This window comes from Elaeis guineensis, chromosome 7, assembly GCF_000442705.2.
Source record: "Elaeis guineensis isolate ETL-2024a chromosome 7, EG11, whole genome shotgun sequence".
Classification (NCBI taxonomy): Eukaryota; Viridiplantae; Streptophyta; class Magnoliopsida; order Arecales; family Arecaceae; genus Elaeis; species Elaeis guineensis.
Genome location: NC_025999.2, coordinates 30956044 through 30976858, shown reverse-complemented (window position 1 = coordinate 30976858; position 20815 = coordinate 30956044). Strand labels below are relative to the sequence as shown.

General features: G+C 48.4%; 1 protein-coding gene across 1 annotated transcript in view; it reads right to left on the bottom strand.

The window, feature by feature from the left end:
- LOC140859300 (uncharacterized) overlaps nt 1-20445 on the bottom strand; it is a 64566-nt gene extending 44121 nt beyond the window's left edge. The window contains exons 1-2 of the mRNA XM_073260962.1: nt 20324-20445; nt 20000-20141 (exon numbers count right to left, since the gene is read on the bottom strand). Coding sequence (XP_073117063.1) covers nt 20000-20141; nt 20324-20445 — 264 coding nt within the window. The remainder of the gene's footprint in view (nt 1-19999; nt 20142-20323) is intronic.
- Between the last annotated feature and the right edge of the window lie 370 nt (nt 20446-20815).

The window sequence follows — 20815 nt, the reverse complement described above, 5'->3', positions numbered from 1 at the left end:
AGAAGTCAACATCCAGACCTTTAACTCCCACATGCAATCCATTGCTAAGCTAGAGACCCAAATAGATCAACTAGCAACCGCAGTTAGTAGGAGAGAAGGAGAAAAATTATCTAGCCAATCTGAGAGCAATCTGAGAGGACAATTCATGGTTGAGAACTCCAATACTCCAGATACCTTTTCTGAACACGCCAAATCAATCATGACTCTCAAAAATGGGAAGGTCATTGAACACATGAGTAAAATCAATGAGACCGACCCTAGACCTCTGACTAAGCCCAAATTACCTAAGAGCAAGGAGGACACAAAAGTAGAAAAGGGACCAACTGCACTGGAATCACCTTACTTGCCTAAAGTCCCATTTTTGAGTGCCTTAAAAGCCCCCACTCTTGTGGATAAGAAAGGAGGAAGACTTGATGAGATGTTAGAATTATTTAAGCAAGTCCAAATTAATCTCCCCCTTCTAAATGCAATCAAACAGGTCCCAGCTTACACAAAATTTTTGAAGAAATTATGCACCCAGAAACGTAAATCTCGATCACAACTTCCAAAGAAAGTATGCCTCACCGAACAAGCTAGCTCTGTATTCCAACACGCTACCCCTCTAAAGCTTAAAGATCCAGGTACTCCTACCATTTCTTGCATTATAGGTGACCTTCACATCGAACAAGCTCTCCTAGATCTAGGGGCGAGTGTGAACCTTTTACCTAGCTTGATTTATGAACTTTTTGGATTCGAAGAATTGAAACCCACATTGGTCAGTCTACAGTTAGCTGATAGATTAATTAAGACACCATGTGGGATGATCGAGGATGTTTCGGTCAAGGTAGATGAGTTCTATTTTTTAGTTGATTTTTTAGTCCTTGATATGGAATTGAGTGACAATCCAAGGCAAATTCTCATTATCTTAGGCAGACCCTTCCTAGCTACAGCAAATGCGTGCATCAATTGTAGGACAGGAGTCATGGATGTATCATTTGAAAATAAGAAACTGAGATTAAATGTGTTTAGTGCATCTCAGGGACCATCAATGGATAGTTGCTTCGAGATAGATACATTCAAAGATATTATAGAGGAAGCAACATCAATGATTTTTGCACATGATTTGCGAGACACCCATTTGACGTACTTTGGAGTGGATGACTGTGATATGGAGGGAGGTAGTGAAGAAGTAAACATTTTAGTTGATACATCAAGTGATGAAACTACTCCCCATTAGACAATCAAGTGTGAGCCATTGCCTGCATTAGCCAATACACCCACAGCCCCATCATTAGAATCACCACCTGTACTAGAATTAAAGCCACTTCCGACCACACTCAAGTATGAATTCCTAGGATCTAATGACACCCTTCCGATGATCATTGCATTAGACTTGACCTTGGATCAAGAAGCACAATTGGTTGGTGTTCTGAAGAAAAATAAAGAGGCTATCGGCTGGTCCATTGCCGATCTAAAAGGAATTGACCCCTCCATCTGTATGCACCATATTCATTACAAGACAGATGCCAAACCCCATCAAAACATGCAGAGGAGACTGAACCCAAATATGCAGAAAGTAGTGAAGAAAGATATGTAAAATGTTTAGACACTGGAATCATCTACCCCATATTCGATAGTAAATGGGTCAGCCCTACTCAAGTAGTACCTAAAAAAGCAGGTATTACTGTGGTAGAGAATGAAGAAGGTGAATTGCTTCCCACTCGCACACCATCTGGTTGGCGAATGTGCATTGATTATAGAAAACTCAATATCGTTACTAGAAAGGATCATTTTTTATTATCCTTCGTCGATCAAATCCTAGAACGGCTAGCAGGTCAATATTTTTTTTGTTTCCTAGATAGTTACTTGGAATACAATCAGATACCTGTATTTTTGGATGATCAAGAAAAGACCACCTTCACTTGCCCCTACAGCACTTTTGCTTTTCGACGTATGCCGTTCGAACTCTATAATGCACCCCTACATTTCAACGGTGTATTTGGCCATTTTTTTGGATATGATGGATAAATATCTCGAAGTATTTATGGATAATTTCTTTATATTTGAAACCACTTTTGAAGATTATCTTCATAACCTCTCCAAAGTCCTTAAGCACTGCACGGAGACAAATTTGATTTTAAGCTGAGAAAAGAGCCATTTCATAGTTCGAGAAGGAATCGTATTGGGACATATTATTTTCGAAAGAAGGATTGAGATAGATAAAGCAAAAATTGAGGTCATCTCAAAACTATCACCCTCCACTTCGGTTTGATAAATACGATCTTTCTTAGGTCACGCTGGATTTTACAGACGTTTGATTAAAAATTTTAGCAAAATTTCAAGATCCTTGTGCAATCTGCTGGCCAAGGATACACCATTTGTCTTTAATGAAGAATGTCTACAAGCCTTCTATACGTTACGAACAGCCCTAACAACAGCATCTATAATAAAACATCCTGATTGGTCCTTCCCATTTGAAATCATGTGTGATGCTTCTGATTTTGCAATAGGGGCCATCTTAGGTCAAAGAATCAATAGGGAGCCACATGTGATCTATTATGCTAGCAAAATTTTATCTGATGCTCAATTGAACTACACTACAACAGAAAAAGAGCTATTTGCGATGGTATTTGCTCTTAATAAATTTCATTCATATCTGTTAGGGTCCAAGGTTCTAGTGTATTTTGATCACACGACTTTGAAACATCTGCTCTCAAAGAAAGATACTAAACCATGATTGATCAGATGGATCCTTCTGCTCCAAAAATTTGATCTAGAAATTTGAGATAAGAAGGGTTTCAAAAATGTGGTCACTGATCACATTTCTAGAATCTTAGATAATCATATGATGGGTACAGATGAAGTTAAGGAGAAATTTTCTGACGAACAACTCTTTGCAATATCCTCTGACCAAATCTCATAGTTTGCCCACATCATTAACTACTTGGCAACAGGACAAGTTCCTCTCCATTGGACAAAACAGGAGAAGGATCAATTCTTCTCACAGCGCAAACATTATTATTGGGAGGAACCCGAATTGTTCAAACATTGCCCTGATCAAGTGATTCGACGCTATATCCCTGAGGGTGAGTATCAAAGTATACTTACCTTTTGTCACTCTCATGCATGCGGGGGACATTTCAGTGGGAAGAAAATGACCGCAAAAGTGTTACAAAGTGAGTTTTACTGGCCGACATTATTTAAGGATGCATATAAATTTTGCCTTGAGTGCTTGCGCTGTCAGCAAACGAAAAATATTTTTAGAAAAAATATGATGCCCCTATCTTCCATCTTAATCGTGGAAGTTTTTGATGTTTGGAGAATCGATTTTATGGGCCCCTTTCCTCCATCCTATGGATATGAATATATTTTGGTTGCGGTAGATTACGTATCTAAATGGGTTGAGGCTATGGCAACCAGAATGAATGATCACGAGGTGGTAATCAAATTCATCCAATAGAATATCTTAAGTCGATTTGGTTGCCCAAGAGCCATTATTAGTGATGGAGGTACACACTTCACGAATAGACATTTTGAAAGTTTAATGAAGAAATATAGAATCACTCACAAAGTTGCCACACCATATCACCCCAAAACTAGTGGCCAAGTGGAAGTCTCCAACAAAGAGATCAAATGAATTCTTGAGAAGATGGTTAGACCTGATCGAAAAAATTGATTTGGAAGATTAGATGATGCATTATGGGCCTACGTACTGCATATAGGACCCCGATAGAATGTCTCCTTACCGACTCATTTTTGGAAAAGCCTGCTGTTGGGTATAAAATACCCTCAGCCGAAGTTCTTGACAGGATTGACCCTCCCAGGACTCCTCCGGCTTTCGACTGCAGATGGTATCTCTCCGGACTTCTCCAACAGTCGAATTTCCACAGTGCTGACTGAATTCCTCCGACGGACGAACTCCACTGCACCACTCGAGCTCCTTCAACATGAGTTCCCCCAGTCATCTATTAAGCCGTCCCAAGTGCTCACTGAGCTCCGCCGCCAGCCGACCTTCTACGACTATCAGCTGTTCCCCGAATCCCTTCCAGACTTCTTCCATCCAGGTTCAACTCCAATCCGAACTACCCCGGACTTTGTCAACGGCTGAACTTCTTCAACGGTAGATCCCTACAACTACCAGATTTTATTCGGACTCCTACGGGAGCCGGGCCTCGTCCCCGATCTCGACTGCTGGAAGGCTTCACCCGGACTCCTACGGGAGTCGGGCTCCATCCTCGACCCTGACTGCTGGTAAACTTCGTCCGGACTCCTAAGGGAGCCGGACTTCGCCCCTGACCTTGATTGCAGGTGGACTTCGCCCGGGCTCCTACGTAAGCCAGATCTCGTCTCCGACTCCAGCTGTGGGAAGACTCCGCCCGGACTCCTACGGGAGCCGGACTTCGTTCCCGACTCCGGCTGCTGGCGGACTTCACCCGGACTCCTATGGGAGCCAGGCTCCGCCCATGACTTCACTTACAGGTAAACTTCGTCCGGACTCCTACGGGAGCCGGACTTCACCTATAACTCCAATTGCAGGAAGACTTAGCCCGGACTCCTACGGGAGCCGGATCTCATCTCCAACTCCAGTCGAAGGAAGACTCCATCCAAACTTTATCCTCGATCTCGACTGCTGGAAGGCTTCGCCCGGACTCCTACGGGAGCCGGGCTCCGTCCTGACCCCGACTGCTGGTAAACTTCGTCCGGACTCCTAAGGGAGCCGGACTTCGCCCTTGACCTTGATTGCAGGTGGACTTCACCCGGGCTCCTACGGGAGCCAGATCTCGTCTCCGACTCTAGCTGTGGGAAGACTCCGCCTGGACTCATACGGGAGCCGGACTTCGTTCCCGACTCTGGCTGCGGGCGGACTTCACCCGGACTCCTACGGGAGCCGGACTCCGCCCACGACTTCACTTACAGGTAAGCTTCGTCTGGACTTCTACGGGAGCCGGACTTCACTCACAACTCCAATTGCAGGAAGACTCAGTCCGAGCTCCAACGGGAGCTGGATCTCATCTCCGACTCTGATCGAAGGAAGACTCCGTCCGGACTTCGTCCCCGATCTCGACTGCTGGAAGGCTTCGCCCGGACTCCTACAGGAGTCGGGCTTCGTCCTCGACCCCGACTGCTGGTAAACTTCGTCCGAACTTCTAAGGAAGCCAGACTTCGCCCCTGACCTTGATTGCAGGTGGACTTCACCCGGACTCCTACGGGAGCCAGATCTCGTCTCTGACTCCAGCTGCAGGAAGACTCCGCCCGGACTCCTATGGGAGCCGGACTTCGTTCCCGACTCCGACTGCAGGCGGACTTCACCCGGACTCCTACGGGAGCCGGGCTCCGCCCACGACTTCACTTACAGGTAAACTTCGTCCAGACTCCTATAGGAGCCGGACTTCACCCACAACTCCAATTGCAGGAAGACTCAGCCCGGACTCCTACGGGAGCCGGATCTCGTCCCGACTCCGGTCGAAGGAAGACTCCGTCCGGACTTCGTACCCGATCTCGACTGCTGGAAGGCTTCGCCCGGACTCCTATGGGAGTCGGGCTCCATCCTCGACCTCGACTGCTGGTAAACTTCGTCCGGACTCCTAAGGGAGTCGGACTTCACCCCTGACTTTGATTGCAGGTGGACTTCGCCCGGGCTCCTACGGGAGCCAGATCTCGCCTCCGACTCCAGCTGCGGGAAGACTCCGTCCGGACTCCCGCGGGAGCCAGACCTCGTCCCCGACTTCAACTGAAGGAAGACTTCATCCGAACTCCCACGAGAGCCGATCTCCGAGCTCATCTCAGATGGGCAACTAGCCACCCCTCTCCGCCAGACACTCCAGCCGGACTTCGACCGACAGGCCTGGACCCTCTGGCAGGCCACAACAATGACCACGACTCTGCTCCACTTCCTGTGATGGATTTCATGTGGCTCCATCACTCCCTGGCAGACCGCAATAATGGCCATGATCCTGCTCCACTTCTTGCAACAGATACCACGCGATTCCTCCATCCTCTGACAAGTCGCGATAACGGACGTCGCTCCACTCCCCACGACAGACTCCACGTGGCATGTCCTTGTGATAGCCACGATTCTACTCCACTACTCTTCGCAACAAACTCCTCCTGACTGTGGGCAGCCCACTGTCGGATGGTTACAAACATCGCTATCAGTCTGTTGCTCCCTTCCCCTATAAAAGGGGGACCCCAGATACGTTATTCTCTAAGCTCTCATTTTTTACCTAGAAACTCTGTTAAAATTTTTGTTCAAGCACTCCATTCTTGTTGAGGCAGAGAACTGACTTGAGCGTCGGAGGATCTTATCGGAGCAACCCCACCTCCGATTTAGACTTCTTTTGTAGGTCCCGGCGGCGACCACGACTCCCTCGACTCCAGTTTCTCCGATGCAAGCGAATTTTTGCACCAACAGGATTGGCGCTAGAGGAAGGAGCTGTGTCTTCGCAGTACCCTTATTCTTAAAGGAGCGCTCAATGGGACCACCCCCGGGCATCTTTTTCGGTGTCCTCTCCTCCTTCCTCCACTAGGTCTTTGCCCGATGCCTCCCCGCAAGGCATCCACGCAACGATCCATGACCTCCGCGGTCAGATCTCAAGCTCCGAACTCACCTCCAGTTTCCCAGCCTCCTCCTCCTCCTCTGGCAATGATGGTTGGTGCGGAGTAATTTGACCTGCTGGCGCAGCAGGTCAGAGGCCTCACTGAAGCTGTGTAGGCCATACAGCAGCAGCAGCCGCAGGCATCAGTGCACCTAGAAAGAGCATCACCGGAACACCAGAATCTGACGGTAGGGCGAGCCACTTGGGCCAGCCGCCCCATCTTTCTCGGAAAGATGAATCCGAGGGTGGAGAGCCCTCAATCGGATCATGATTCCACCCCTGGAAGATCTCTACCCCCATTCTGCCAGAGGACCCTCGAGACCCATAGTCGAGAGGATTTTCTGGATCGAAGGCTCCAGGAGATGAACCGCAGATCGAAGAACTCCACCACGCACCCTCCGCTTATGGTGAGGATATTTGTACTGACCCTCCCTTTTCTCAAATGATCATGCAGGAACCGATCCCGCCAAACTTTAAACTCTCTCAATTTGAAAGCTACGACGGGACTTCGGACCCGGTTGACCACCTGGAGGCCTTCTGGACGATGATGCTGCTTCATGGCACACCCGACACCATTCTATGCCGAGCCTTCCCATCCACCTTGAAGGGAGCGGCGAGAAACTGGTACTCGATGCTGAAGCTGGGTACCATCTTTTTCTTCGATCAGATGAGCCACCAATTTATGGACCATTTTGTCAGCAGCCGGTGCCCCCGGAAGGGTTCGGAGTCCCTCATCAATATCAAGCAGAGGGAGGGGGAGTCCATTCGGGCCTACATCAACCGTTTCAATGTCGCCGCACTGGAGGTCCGGAACTTGGACCAGTCGATAGCGATGGCTGCTCTGAAGGGCGGCCTTCAGAAGAATGACCTTTTGTTCTCCCTGGAGAAGAAGTATCCCAGAGATTTTGCTAATCTGTTGGCTCGGGCCGAAGGGTACACCCGAGCAGAAGAAGCCTTCAGAATGAAGGATGAGGAGACTGCGAGAGAGCGGCAGGTGGGAGACTCGAGTAAGCCCGCAGTCGAAAAAGGATCGAGAGAAGATCGACCACATTCTCGAACTTCTCCCAGGCACAAGCATGTCCATACTCCTCCCCAGGTATGCAGGTAGAGAAGTCCGGACCGTGGAGTTCGATGGGGTTCTCCACCAGAAAGATTTCGCAACTATGCCCCCCTCAATGCCTCGAAAACCCAAGTGCTGATGGAGGTCAGGGAGCAGTTGCCAAGGCCGGAAAGGATGCGCACACACACTGGGAAGCGCAATCCTAACAAGTTCTGTCTCTACCATCATGACCACGGCCACGATACAGAGAAGTACATTCAGCTTCGGGATGAGATCGAGGAGCTCATCAAACGAGGTCAGCTCGATAGGTTCATTCGATGCCAACCTGAAGGCAGAGAGGATCAGTCAAGGGCCCTGCCGCAACCTGAACCGCCAAGGAGGGAAGAGCAGCCTAGAGATCAGCCTCCAATCGAACCATCAACTCCATCACCGGAGGACCTCAAGGAGGAGCAGACCTTCCACGATCATGGGACTCGAGAAACCTATAAATGTACTACTAATGACTTTGCTTTGAATCAAAATTCTTTTCGACTTTGCATGTCTTTCCCTTTTGGCATGGACTTGTTACGACTGGGGATAACCCCTTCAAACAATCAAAACAAGGTCATATTAGGAACAGGAGGAGAACCTCATCCTAACATGAGCAAAATGAAAGTCTGATTATTTTAAGATCGGATCGGAGGAGAGGCCCATATAACGGCCCTTAAGTGCCCCCATGGTCATGTTAGGAACAAGAGGAGAACCTCATCCTAACATGAGCAAAATGAAAGTCTGATTATTTTAAGATCAGATCGGGGGAGAGACCCATATAACGGCCCTTAAGTGCCCCCATGGTCATGTTAGGAACAGGAGGAGAATCTCGTCCTAACATGAGCAAAATGAAAGTCTGATTATTTTAAGATCAGATCGGGGGAGAGACCCATATAACGGCCCTTAAGTGCCCCCATGGCCATGTTAGGGACAGGAGGAGAACCTCGCCCTAACATAGGCAAAGTCAAAGGCCCAGTTCTTTTAGACCAGATGGGGGGAGAGGCCCTACAACGCCCTTATGTGCCCCGACAGTCATGTTAGGGACAGGAGGAGAACCTCGCCCTAACATGAGCAAAGTCAAAGGCCAGATGCTTTTAGATCGGATGGGGGGAGAGGCCTTCAACGTCCTTATGCGCCTTCGCAGCCATGTTAGGGACAGGAGGAGAACCTCACCCTAACATGAGCAAAGTCAAAGGCCCAATTTTTTTAGACTGGATGGGGGGAGAGGCCCTACAACGCCCTTATGTGCCCCCACAGCCATGTTAGGAACAAGAGAAAAACCTCATCCTGACATGAGCAAAGTCGAAGACCCAGTTCTTTTAGACCGGATGGGGGGAGAGGCCCTTGCAACGATCTTTATGTGCCCCCACAGCCCCGTTGGGAACAGAAGGAGAACCTCATCCTAACCTGAGCTGAGATCGACTACGTCAAGAACAGAAGGAGAACCTTGTCCTGATGATGACAAAAACTCGATCGCCCAACATGATCGGATAAAGGAAAAAGTCCCCTCAACGGCACCTCTACACCTCTACGCGACCCCGCGAAAAGCAAGGGGAGGACCCTCACTCAGAAAAAAAGAGGAAAATTAAAAAGGAAAGTGATGAACTACATCGACAATAGATGAAAAATAAACTACACCAAAAACATAGGGAACTTCGTCTCAACAAAGATGGGAGCTCCTATCGAACATCCCCGGTCTCTAAGAAGGCTCTCGACATGGATCAAGAAAATAATGACTCCTTCAAGGTAATACGAAGTTCAGACCATGAGCTCGAGCCTACGACCATGGACGATAAGAAAAGCAAATCAACGTGGCGACGACTGGGCACCTCCGAATGACACCGACGTCGAACAAGTCAAGAGACAAAGAAGTTCGGCGGACGATGATTTAATGCAATGCATGGACAAGATAACACAAAATCTCCTTTTTATTTCATTCACAAAATATACACTACAAAGCCCAGCAGGCTAAAGGAAGAAAAGCAAAACAACAAGAATAAGACAAAACAACAAAAGAAAAAATATATACATGGGAAGACGGAAGGCAAAAAGAGCCCTAAGGGGGCCCGACTTCCTCCGACCTCGAACTTTCGGCTTCGACCCTTGCCAGGGAGTGCCTTAAACTTTCGACTTCTACTTCCAATTCTCTCTCTCTCATTAATATCTCCATGTATCTACGGTGAAATCACCGGCTTTCGTTCTCTGCCTCTTGATGCCTTTTTCTCAAGACTTCAGATTCCACCTCCGCATCCTTGACGGCCTGCTGCTCGCATGCCAGCTGGATCTTCACTTGCTGCAGCTCGGCCTTCCCCTCCCCAAGGGTGACAGATAGCTCTTCTGTGGTTCTTCTCAGGGATTGGAGTTTGCTGGAATCCCGAACGGAAGCAAGCTGAGCCCCTCCAGCTAGCTGCCCTTGAAGGCGGGCAACTTCGTCGGTCGCCATCCTGAGCCTCCCTTTGTATTCATCCATCTGCTTGCGCCAGCCGATCCGGTACGCATCATAGCTCGCCTCGGCATCCTGGAGCTATTGCTGGAGGACGGAGACCTTCTTCGACCATTCCCGGTCGCTGTTGGCCCGAGTTAAAAGCCAGAATGAGCTTTTTTCCAATTGGCTAATCCTCTCCTGAGCGGCCGACAGCTCCACTCGGAGGGAACTGATCTTGGCAGCTTGAGCCCAAATTCGATCGCTGGCGCACTTCCTATGTTCCTTGAGCTCCATCTCGAAGTTTGCCTTTCTCCGACTTACTCCATGATCCCCTTCACGTGGAGGTTTCAAAAGTGGGTGGCCTCTGCGGTGGCTTCGGAGTGACCCTCTCTCAACTTACGGAGCTCGCCTTCCATCTTCTTCAACCTTTTCATCAAATAAAGAACTTCCTTCTTCAGGCGCTGGATCGTGGACTTCAGCGGAACCCCCTGAGGCAAGGGAAGCACTTCGGCAGGGCACTACCATCGGGAGGTCAACGCGTTAAGACACAGCTCATTACAAAGAAGAAGAAAGAAAAAAGAAAAAGAAGAGAAGAATAGTCCCCCAAAAGGAGGCGACCAATTTTATTGACTGAACGTTTCTTGAAGACAAAAGAAAGAAGAAAAATTACAATAAAGGAAGAATACAAGGTTAGAGGTCTCGGACCTCTGGATCAATGGGGGGACTCGACACCTCTGGGGGTGGTCCGCGGTGGCTGCGACGGTGGAGGGTTCGGCTTCATCCTCAGATGCCTCATCCAAGAAGCTAAGGTCGAGCTCGGAGAATTTCACGACCATCTTCTCCTGGCAGAGCTCGAACCCTTTATTGAATGCGGCTTGGCCGAACTCAACCTTCAACTTCTTCATTTCGGTGGAAGCCTTGAACTCCTCCATCGCTTGACCCCTGGCCTCCGAGACCAGGGTCGGATCTGTTCCGCCATGTTGGCAACCTCGGCCTCCGCCCTCCTCACCATCTCCTCCAAGGTGGCCTTCTGTTCCACCGAGGTCTGCCTCTCTCTCTCAAGTGCTTCTCGGAGACCGGCCACCTCGAGGGCCATTTCCTTAAGGTGGGCAGCCTCGGCCTGCTGACCTTCCACCATCTTGTTTGTCATCTCGATGTTGGCGAGGAGTTGGTGTCCGAGCTGCAAGGACGATCGGAGGGTCAGGATGGGAGCTGAGAAGTTAATTAAATGAAGAAGTGAAAGGAAGATGAATCTGCTTACCTCAAGGAAGGCCCCCAGTGAGTCCCAGACTCGTTGTGCAGGATTGACGCGGATGATTCTCTGGACGACTTCGGGCAGTGAGCACCCATCTACCAGCTTTTTTATTAGGTCCCTGTCACTAAAGGGATCATCCCCCCGCTCCCCTTCAGAGCCGTGGGATTCTTCGATGGTAGCCCGGCGACTGCCGACCCTACGGGCCAAGGTCTTCCTCCTCTTCCTCCTCTCACCCCCTGGCACCTCCTCAGGATGGGTCTCCGAAGCGGGGACCTCGGTAGGAGAACTCAAACCCCTCGAGAAAGCCCGAGCGGCTGGAAGCTCAGTGTTTGCAAGGACGTCGGCGGCTGAGGTCGCTTGGGCGGACGTGGCCGAACTCATCCCCTCCACTCTAGTCTTCTTCGCTAGCCCGGAGGTCGCGGCGCCCTTTCTTTTGAGAGCCTTCAGGCCCCTGGCAAGCATCTGTGCTTCTTCGACATCCATGCCTAAAAAAAAAAAAAAAGAGAGAGAAAAAGAAGAAAAAGAGAAAGAGGGCGTGAAAAAGAAGAAAAGAAGAGAAGTAGGAGAGAGAGGAAAGGAAATGAAAAAAAGAAAAGAAAATGAGAGATGAAATACTGGTGGGATCCAAGGGGCTCAAGCCGATGTTGAACAGAAACTGCTCCTTCAGAAGGTTGGGGAGAGAAAGAGTTGGATATTTGAGGAGTTTCTGGGAGGCTTGATGATCGTCCCCCCCCAGGCTGGGCGCCCGACGGAAGGAGTCCCTTGGGGAGCCCCAAGGGGGCAACCCTAGCCTCAAGGTCGGGCATCAAACATAAAGAAACTTCCCCTTCCAGCTATGGATAGAAGAGGGGGCACCTTTCAGCAACCCCTTTCTATCGAACTGTGGGGAAAAGTACCACCAGTCCTTCACCGTGGGATGACGCTTGAAGGTGTAGAAGTATCTAAATAAGGAAAGGGTGTGCTGGACTTCGACTATATGACAAAGAGAGAGAAACCCTACCAAAAATCTAAAGGAGTTCGGTGCAACCGAAGCCCAAGAAATGTCCAGAAATCAGAAAAGAGCAATGACAAAAGGTGGAAGAGGAAGCCGAAGTCCGGCACGGAAGGCCTTCTGGTACAGGCAGAAGCAGTCGGGGGAGGGGCACTAGCCCGATCGGATGGGCCAGGAAGTTCCAGTTCGTACTCCGGAAGAACCTCATACTGAACTCTTATCGGTTGGAGTTCGTCCGGAGTCAGAGAACAAGGAATGGCGTCTGGTGCAAAAATCAGACGAGGTTCAGCTCTAGCTACCGGTTCATCTACCGCCTGAGGACTCTGGGAGACCGACACAGACGAACTCCTAGAGCCGCTAGAAGAAGAAGCCCTGGAAGACATCTAGAATCACACGAAGACCACTTACAGGGGCGAAATCCCTAAAAATCGGGGAAAATCGCGGACAAGGTCTCAGGGGACTAATGTGCAGAGCAAGAGGAAGAAAGATCGAATGGCAAAAGGAAGAATAAAAAGAAGAAGGAGTTTCGAGACTAACCTAAGTGATTCGGAGAGGTGCGAAGGTGCGGAAATGGGGATGGCTCGAAGAACGCCTAAGGCTAGAAAGGGCGTTGAGAAAAATCGGAGTTCTCAGGGAGAAGAAGGGTGCCAGAACGAGACTGTCGGATAGAGCGGGACTCTTGGAGGAGGAGTGCGGGTTTAAATAGGCCCCGAGATCCGGCATAATGATGATTGCGAATCCCCTCTAACCGGTCTCTTTTCACCACGTGTCCACTCACCACAGTGGGCGGTTAAAAAGTGGCAAATGGCTGACAGAGCCTTTATTGCACCATACCTTGAGCACCGTTCTGCTGCAGGTTCCAAAAGAGCCTCTTCGGATCGCCTCGATTTGAAAAGACTCCAGCGCATGTGCATTGAATGCCAAAATATCTGAGGACGATTGTGCGCGGACATCAAGGGAGCAACTTCGGCTGTGACAATCTCTCTGTACTTCCTTCATTCGAAATTCGAACTCGAAAGTAGAGGGACTGGTGTTGGGTATAAAATACCCTCAGCGGAAGTTTTTGACAGGATTGACCCTCCCAGGACTCCTCCGGCTTTCGACTACAGATGGTATCTCTCCAAACTTCTCCAACAGTCGGATTTCCACAGTGCTGACTGAATTCTCCAGACGGACGAACTCCCACTGCACCACCCGAGCTCCTTCAACATGAGTTCCCCCAGTCATTTATTAAGCCGCCCCAAGTGCTCACTGAGCTCCGCCGTCAGCTGACCTTCTACGACTATCAGCTGTTCCCCGAATCCCTTCCAGACTTCTTCCAGCCAGGTTCAACTCCAATCCAAACTACCCCAGACTTCATCAACGGCTGAACTTCACCAATGGTAGATCCCTACAACTACCAGATTTTATCCGGACTCCTACGGGAGCCGGGCCTCGTCCCCGATCTCGACTGCTAGAAGGCTTCACCCGGACTCCTATGGGAGTCGGGCTCCATCCTCGACCCCGACTGCCGGTAAACTTTGTCCGGACTCCTAAGGGAAACAGACTTCGCCCCTGACCTTGATTGCAGGTGGACTTCGCCCAGGCTCCTATGGGAGCCAGATCTCGTCTCTGACTCCAGCTGCGGGAAGACTCCGCTTGGACTCCTACGGGAGTCGGACTTCGTTCCCGACTCCGGCTGCGGGCGGACTTCACCCGGACTCCTACGGGAGCCGGGCTCCGCCCACGACTTCACTTACAGGTAAACTTCATCCGGACTCCTACGGGAGCCGGACTTCACCCACAACTCCAATTGCAGGAAGACTCAGCCCGACTCCTATGGGAGTCGGATCTCGTCTCCGACTCCGGTCGAAGGAAGACTCCATCCGGACTTCATCCCCGATCTCAACTACTGGAAGGCTTCGCCCGGACTCCTATGGGAGCCGGGCTCCATCCTCGACCCCGACTGCTGGTAAACTTCGTCTGGACTCCTAAGGGAGCCAGACTTCGCCACTGACCTTGATTACAGGTGGACTTCGCCCGAGCTCCTACGGGAGCCTGATCTCGTCTCCGACTCCAGCTGCGGGCGGACTTCACCCGGACTCCTACGGGAGCCGGACTTCGTTCCCGACTCCGGCTGCGAGCGGACTTCACCCGGACTCCTATGGGAGCCGGGCTCCGCCCACGACTTCACTTACAGATAAACTTCGTCTGGACTCCTACGGGAGCCGGACTTCACCCACAACTCCAATTGCAGGAAGACTCAGCCCGGACTCCTACGGGAGCCGGATCTCGTCTCTGACTCCAGCCGAAGGAAGACTCCGTCCGGACTTCATCCCCGATCTCGACTGCTGGAAGGCTTCACCTAGACTCCTACGGGAGCCAGGCTCCATCCTCGACCCCAACTGCTTGTAAACTTCATCCGGACTCCTAAGGGAGCCGGACTTCGCCCCTGACCTTGATTGCAGGTGGACTTCGCCCGGGCTCCTACGGGAGCCAGATCTCGTCTCCGACTCCAGCTGCGGGAAGACTCCGCCCATACTCCTACGGGAGCCGGACTTCATTTCCGACTCCGACTGCGGGCGGACTTCACCCGGACTCCTACGGGAGCCAGGCTCTGCCCTCGACTTCACTTACAGGTAAACTTCATCCGGACTCCTACGGGAGCCGGACTTCACCCACAACTCCAATTGCAGGAAGACTCAGCCCGGACTCCTGCAAGAGCCGGATTTCATCTCTGACTCCGACCGAAGGAAGACTACGTCCGGACTTCATCCCCGATCTCGATTGCTGGAAGGCTTCGCCCGGACTCCTACGGGAGCCGGGCTCCATCCTCGACCCCGACTATTGGTAAACTTCATCCGGACTCCTAAGGGAGCCGGACTTCACCCCTGACCTTGATTGCAGGTGGACTTCACCCGGGCTCCTATGGGAGCTAGATCTCGTCTCCGACTCCAGCTGCGGGAAGACTCCGCCCGGACTCCTACGGGAGCCGGACTTCATTCCCGACTCCGTCTGCAGGTGGACTTTACCCGGACTCCTACGGGAGCCGGGCTCTGCCCACGACTTCACTTATAGGTAAACTTCGTCCGAACTCCTACGGGAGTCGGACTTCACCCACAACTCCAATTGCAGAAAGACTCAGCCCGGACTCCTATGGGAGCCGGATCTCGTCTCCGACTCCGACCGAAGGAAGACTCCGTCCAAACTTCATCCCCGATCTCGACTGCTGGAAGGCTTCGCTCGGACTCCTACAGAAGCCGAGCTCCGTCCTCGACCCCGACTGCTGGTAAACTTCGTCCGGACTCCTAAGGGAGCCGGACTTCGCCCCTGACTTTGATTGCAGGTGGACTTCGCCCGGGCTCCTACGGGAGCCAGATCTCGCCTCCGACTCCAGCTGTGAGAAGACTCCGTCCGGACTCCCGCGGGAGCCGGACCTTGTCCCCGACTTCAACTGAAGGAAGACTTCATCTGAACTCCCACGAGAGCCAGACTCTGAGCTCCTCTCAGATGGGCAACTAGCCACCCCTCTCCGTCAGACACTCCAGTCAGACTTCGGCCGACAGGCCTGGACCCTCTGGCAGGCCACAGCAACGGCCACGACTCTGCTCCACTTCCTACGATGGATTTCGTGCGGCTCCATCACTCCCTGGCAGATCGCAATAATGGCCACGATCCTGCTCTACTTCTTGTGACGGATACCACGTGATTCCTCCATCCTCTGACAAGTTGCGACAACGGACGCCGCTCCACTCCCCGTGACAGACTCCACGTGGCATGTCCCGATGATAGCCACAATTCCACTCCACTACTCTTCGCAACAAACTCCTCCTGACCTTGGGCAACCCACTGCCAGACGGTTACAAACATCGCTATCAGTCTGTTGCTCCCTCTACCTATAAAAGGGGGACCCCAGATACGTTATTCTCTAAGCTCTCATTTTTTACCTAAAAATTCTGCTAAAATTTTTGTTCGAGCACTCCATTCTTGTTGAGGTAGAGAACTGACTTAAGCATCGGAGGATCTTGCCAGAGCAACTCCACCTTCGGTTTAGACTTTTTTTGCAGATCCCGACGGCGATCGCGACTCCCTCGACTCCAGCTTCTCCGACGCAGGTGAATTTTTGCACCAACACCTGTCATCTGTTGGTAGAGCTAGAACACCGTGCATTTTATTCCATAAACCAATTCAATTTCGACATAAAAAATATGAGTAGTAATAGAGACTACAATTGAACGAATTAGAAGAGCTACGCAATGAAGCATATGAGAGTTCACAAATTTGTAAGACTCGAACTAAGGCTTATCATGATAAATATATTTCACGAAAAATGTTCAAACCTAATCAAAAAGTGTGGCTTTATAATTCGAGGTTGCGACTATTCCCTGAAAAACTCCGTTCACATTGGGATGGACCATATGTTGTAACTCAGGTATTCCCTCATGGAGCAATTGAAATCAAAGATCCTAAACAGAAAACACATTCAAAGTAAATGGTCAACGATTGAAACATTATGTGGATAAAATTAGAGATGACGAGCAAGTTGACTCAATTGAATTACAGGATCCAGTTTACAATGGAACTTTGACTTGGTCTGGCTGAAGACCTTAATCTTAGCGCTTGTTGGGAGGCAATCCGATATTTTATTTTTCAGCTATCTAGTTTCTTTTTATTTTTTAAAAATTTTTGAAAAAAATAATTAGCCAAGTTAGGGGGAGCACCATGATCAATGGAGTCAAGAACACACTAGCCTAGTAATGAATGACATCTTAATCAACATTACACACATCAAACTCAGGTGGTGTCCTTCTTTGTTACACTCTATTTTTCTTTGTTATGATTCTCTTCTTCCATTGGGGATAATGAAAATTAAGTTGGGAGGGAGAATAACTAATTAAGTTCTCGAGTATAGTCAGAAATAATTAGTTTTGTGCATCTAAATTTTATCTCAATTTGAAGTTAACTAGGTACTCTAATCAATAAATGATTAACGGTCTAGATAATTTTAGAGATATCCAGAAAAAAATTATTAAGGACACCCAATTAATGGAAGAATTTAGATTAGACTAAAATTTGAAGTGATTCTAGAACCTTTTTTCCACCATCTCAATGAAGAATCTTCTTTATGGGGGTATGGGTGGAAAGGTCGAGATATGCCAAAAAAAAATTATTTAAAAAAAAAAGAAAGAGAGATAAAAGAAAAAAAAAAGATTTTTAACATTTCTCATTAAGTAATCAGGTCCCTTCGCCTAAGTAAGCGTTGTTGTTCACGTCAAAAGATAAGAATATGAAGAAATCTCTTGTATAGTCAGTTTTAACTCGTAGTCTTTTTGACTTGAGTTAGTAAGCCTGAGGGGTGTCTTACACCTAATGCCCTAAAGCTAATTGGTTTGGGAGTCATTGGCCTAAAGCTCGCTATAAGAGTCAATTAGAAAGCTTAAGGGGTTAGGACATTGCACTGACTATACATGTAAATATTTTTTCAAAAAAAAAAAGAATAAGGGGACTAAATTGTAAGAAGATAATAAACCCTACTTAGATCAAGTTTGAGGACTTAAAGAGTAGAGTGGGAAGTCGGTGAAAGAAGATCTCTAAAAATTTTATGGCTAATACTCAACCATTAATTGGGTCGAATTGATAATCCAATGAAGTACCTCTTTAATGATATAACCAGATATCAACTATAGTTAGGAATGTCTAGGATAACTTTCAATTCAAGGACAATTTGGTGTACAATGCTAATGTATCTATTTTACTCGAGGATGAGTAAAATTTAAATTAGGGGGTGTGATGAATACTTAATTTAGGATACTAGAAGCACTAAATATTATAATCATTAATATTATTTTATTAAAAATTTAATGCTATCTAGTCTATTTTGCAGGTAATTGAGAGTTTGGATTCATACGATTTAATTTGGACTCAAATTGGTTTAGATTTGAGTGAACCAAGCAATCAACTCTTATTTCAGTATGAACGCAACTTAAAGATCAAGGATCAAAAAGCAACCTCTCCAATCAAAAGCCCAGATTAAAAGATAAATGAAACTAAGTGTGAACACGACTTATTGATCAATGGGAGAGAATCAATATGAAGATCCAAGGGTCCTTATTCACACTCTCATCTCTTTTTTCATGAAACCCTAGCCTCCTCACTCTATAAATAGAATCCCAAGGCCTCCCTCTTTTTCAATCAAGCCAACGCCTAAGTTATCTTCAAGCTTCTCTCTTTCTCTCTCCCTCTTCCTCTTCTTCATAAGTCTAGGGGAGGTACTAACCCTAGCACAATATATTCCTCCATAGATCCTTTTTTCACATCCCATCAAATCTAAGAGAGGTTCTAATCCTAGTGCCGCTACCCTTTTCTCTATTACATATCCACTTCTATCAATCTTTCTTCCTTGGAGTTCCTGTACCAAGCCTTCCAGCCATCCTATCGCTGTCTGCACGGAGGAAGATGAAGGATTCAAGAAGACACATCCACCATCAGGCGCAGCAAGAAGATCAACTTGATTTAATTGTCTTGTATCATAATTTTATTTCTTTTCTTTATGTATGCTTCTTTATTAGATTAATAAAAAGTAATTTTATTTTTCATGCTTCTTTCTTAGTTTTTTTATAATTTATTATTTTTTTTATATTTTTAAAATAATTAACTAAGATCTCTACGGATACGATCCGACTCATCTTATCTACACAGTAGTGAGTAGGGTTAATTTTGGTGTGCTACGACATGCATCATGCACCCTCACGACCTCTTGTGCAAGGTCCATCTCCAACGCCAAACCCTTCAGCCATAGGGCCTCCTTCGCTGCCTCTATAATGCCAATATACTCTACCTCAATGGTCGATAAGGCCGTGATAGGCTGCAAGCATGATCTCCATAAAACTGGACCTCCAAACAGGCTGAATACAAAATCTATCATCGATCGTTGAGTGTCGACATCTCCATCAAAATCAGCATCTACAATCCCTTCTATCAGCCCCCGAGCCTCTTTGGGTGTGTTGGAGAGTCCTTCAGCACCTTCTCACTGTCTGTAGCAGATGCCAACTCCAATAGTATCCACCAAGTACCTGAAGATCCCCTTCAGTGCTCGCTAGTGCTCCCTGCCAGGCTACGCCATGAACCTGCTGACCTGGCTCACTGCGTGGGTAATATCTGGCCTACAACACACCATGACGTTTATAAGGCTTCCCACACCAGAGGCATATGGCACTCTTTCCATTTTTTAAGCCTCCATCTCAGTCTGTGGTGATATCATCTTCGAGAGTCTAAGGTGCTTGACGAGTGGTAGCTCCGTCAGTTTTGCTTTCTTCATCCCGAACCTCTCCAAGACCTTCTTGATGTAGCCTCTCTGAGATAAATGTAGTACTTTCTTGGCTCTATCTCTAAAAATTTCTATGCCTAAGATCTTCCTCGCAGGCCCCAAATCCTTCATCTCGAACTCTCGAGACAAGGCTGCTTTCAGTTCCTGCACAACCTTCCTACTCTTGCATGATATAAGCATGACATCCACATACAAGAGTAGAAACACCCTAGACCCATCCTTCAAAAATTGAACATAAACACAAGAGTCATACTCACACCTAAAAACCTTGATGCTCCTCACATAGGAATCAAATCATTTGTACCATTGCCTCGACGACTGCTTCAGCCCGTACAGTGATTTTTGCAGCAAACTGACCTTCCCTTCTGCTCCTGACTCTTGGAACCCCAGTGGCTGCTCCATATAGATTTTCTTCTCTAGATGCTCATGGAGGAATGCCGTCTTGACATCCATCTGCTCCAGCTTCAAGTCCTGAGTTGCTACGATGCTCAGCAACATCCTGATGGAAGTATATCTAATGACAGGAGAGAAAATCTCGCTGAAGTCGATACCTTCCTTCTGGGAGTATGTTTTGGCCACTAACCTTATCTTGTACCTAATACCTCTCTACTCTGAAGGCCCCTCCTTGCATTGGTAAACCCATTTGCAACCAATGGGTTTCTTCCCTTGTGGCAACTGCACCAATCGCTACGTCTCATTCTTATGGGGGACTGCATCTCCTCGGACATTGCTTGGACCCACCTCTCTTTGTCCTGGCACTCTATGGCCTCCTCATAGGTGTAGGGATCCCCATTTACTATCATCAGGGTACATGACAACGTCTCTTCGAAGCCATATTATTTCGATTGCCTGACGTTCCTTTTGGGCTTGTGCAGTGCAACCCCGATGTCCATCCTAAGCCCAGCTTGCTCCTGCTGGATCTCTTGGCTTCTATCACCCATCCAACCTCTCCACTTGTAGAGACACATCTGAAGAGTGCTCCATCTGAATACCAAGTCCACCCAATGCACCTGTAAGAGGCAAAAAAGAATAGGATGTAAGTTGTCCAGCACTGCCCTGCTGGACCTCCTGCTGCTCCTCCATGCCATCTTGCCTTTGGAGAACTAAATTTTCATCGAAGGTGACATCTCTATTGATGATGATCTTCTTCTCCAAGGGATCCCATAGCTGGTA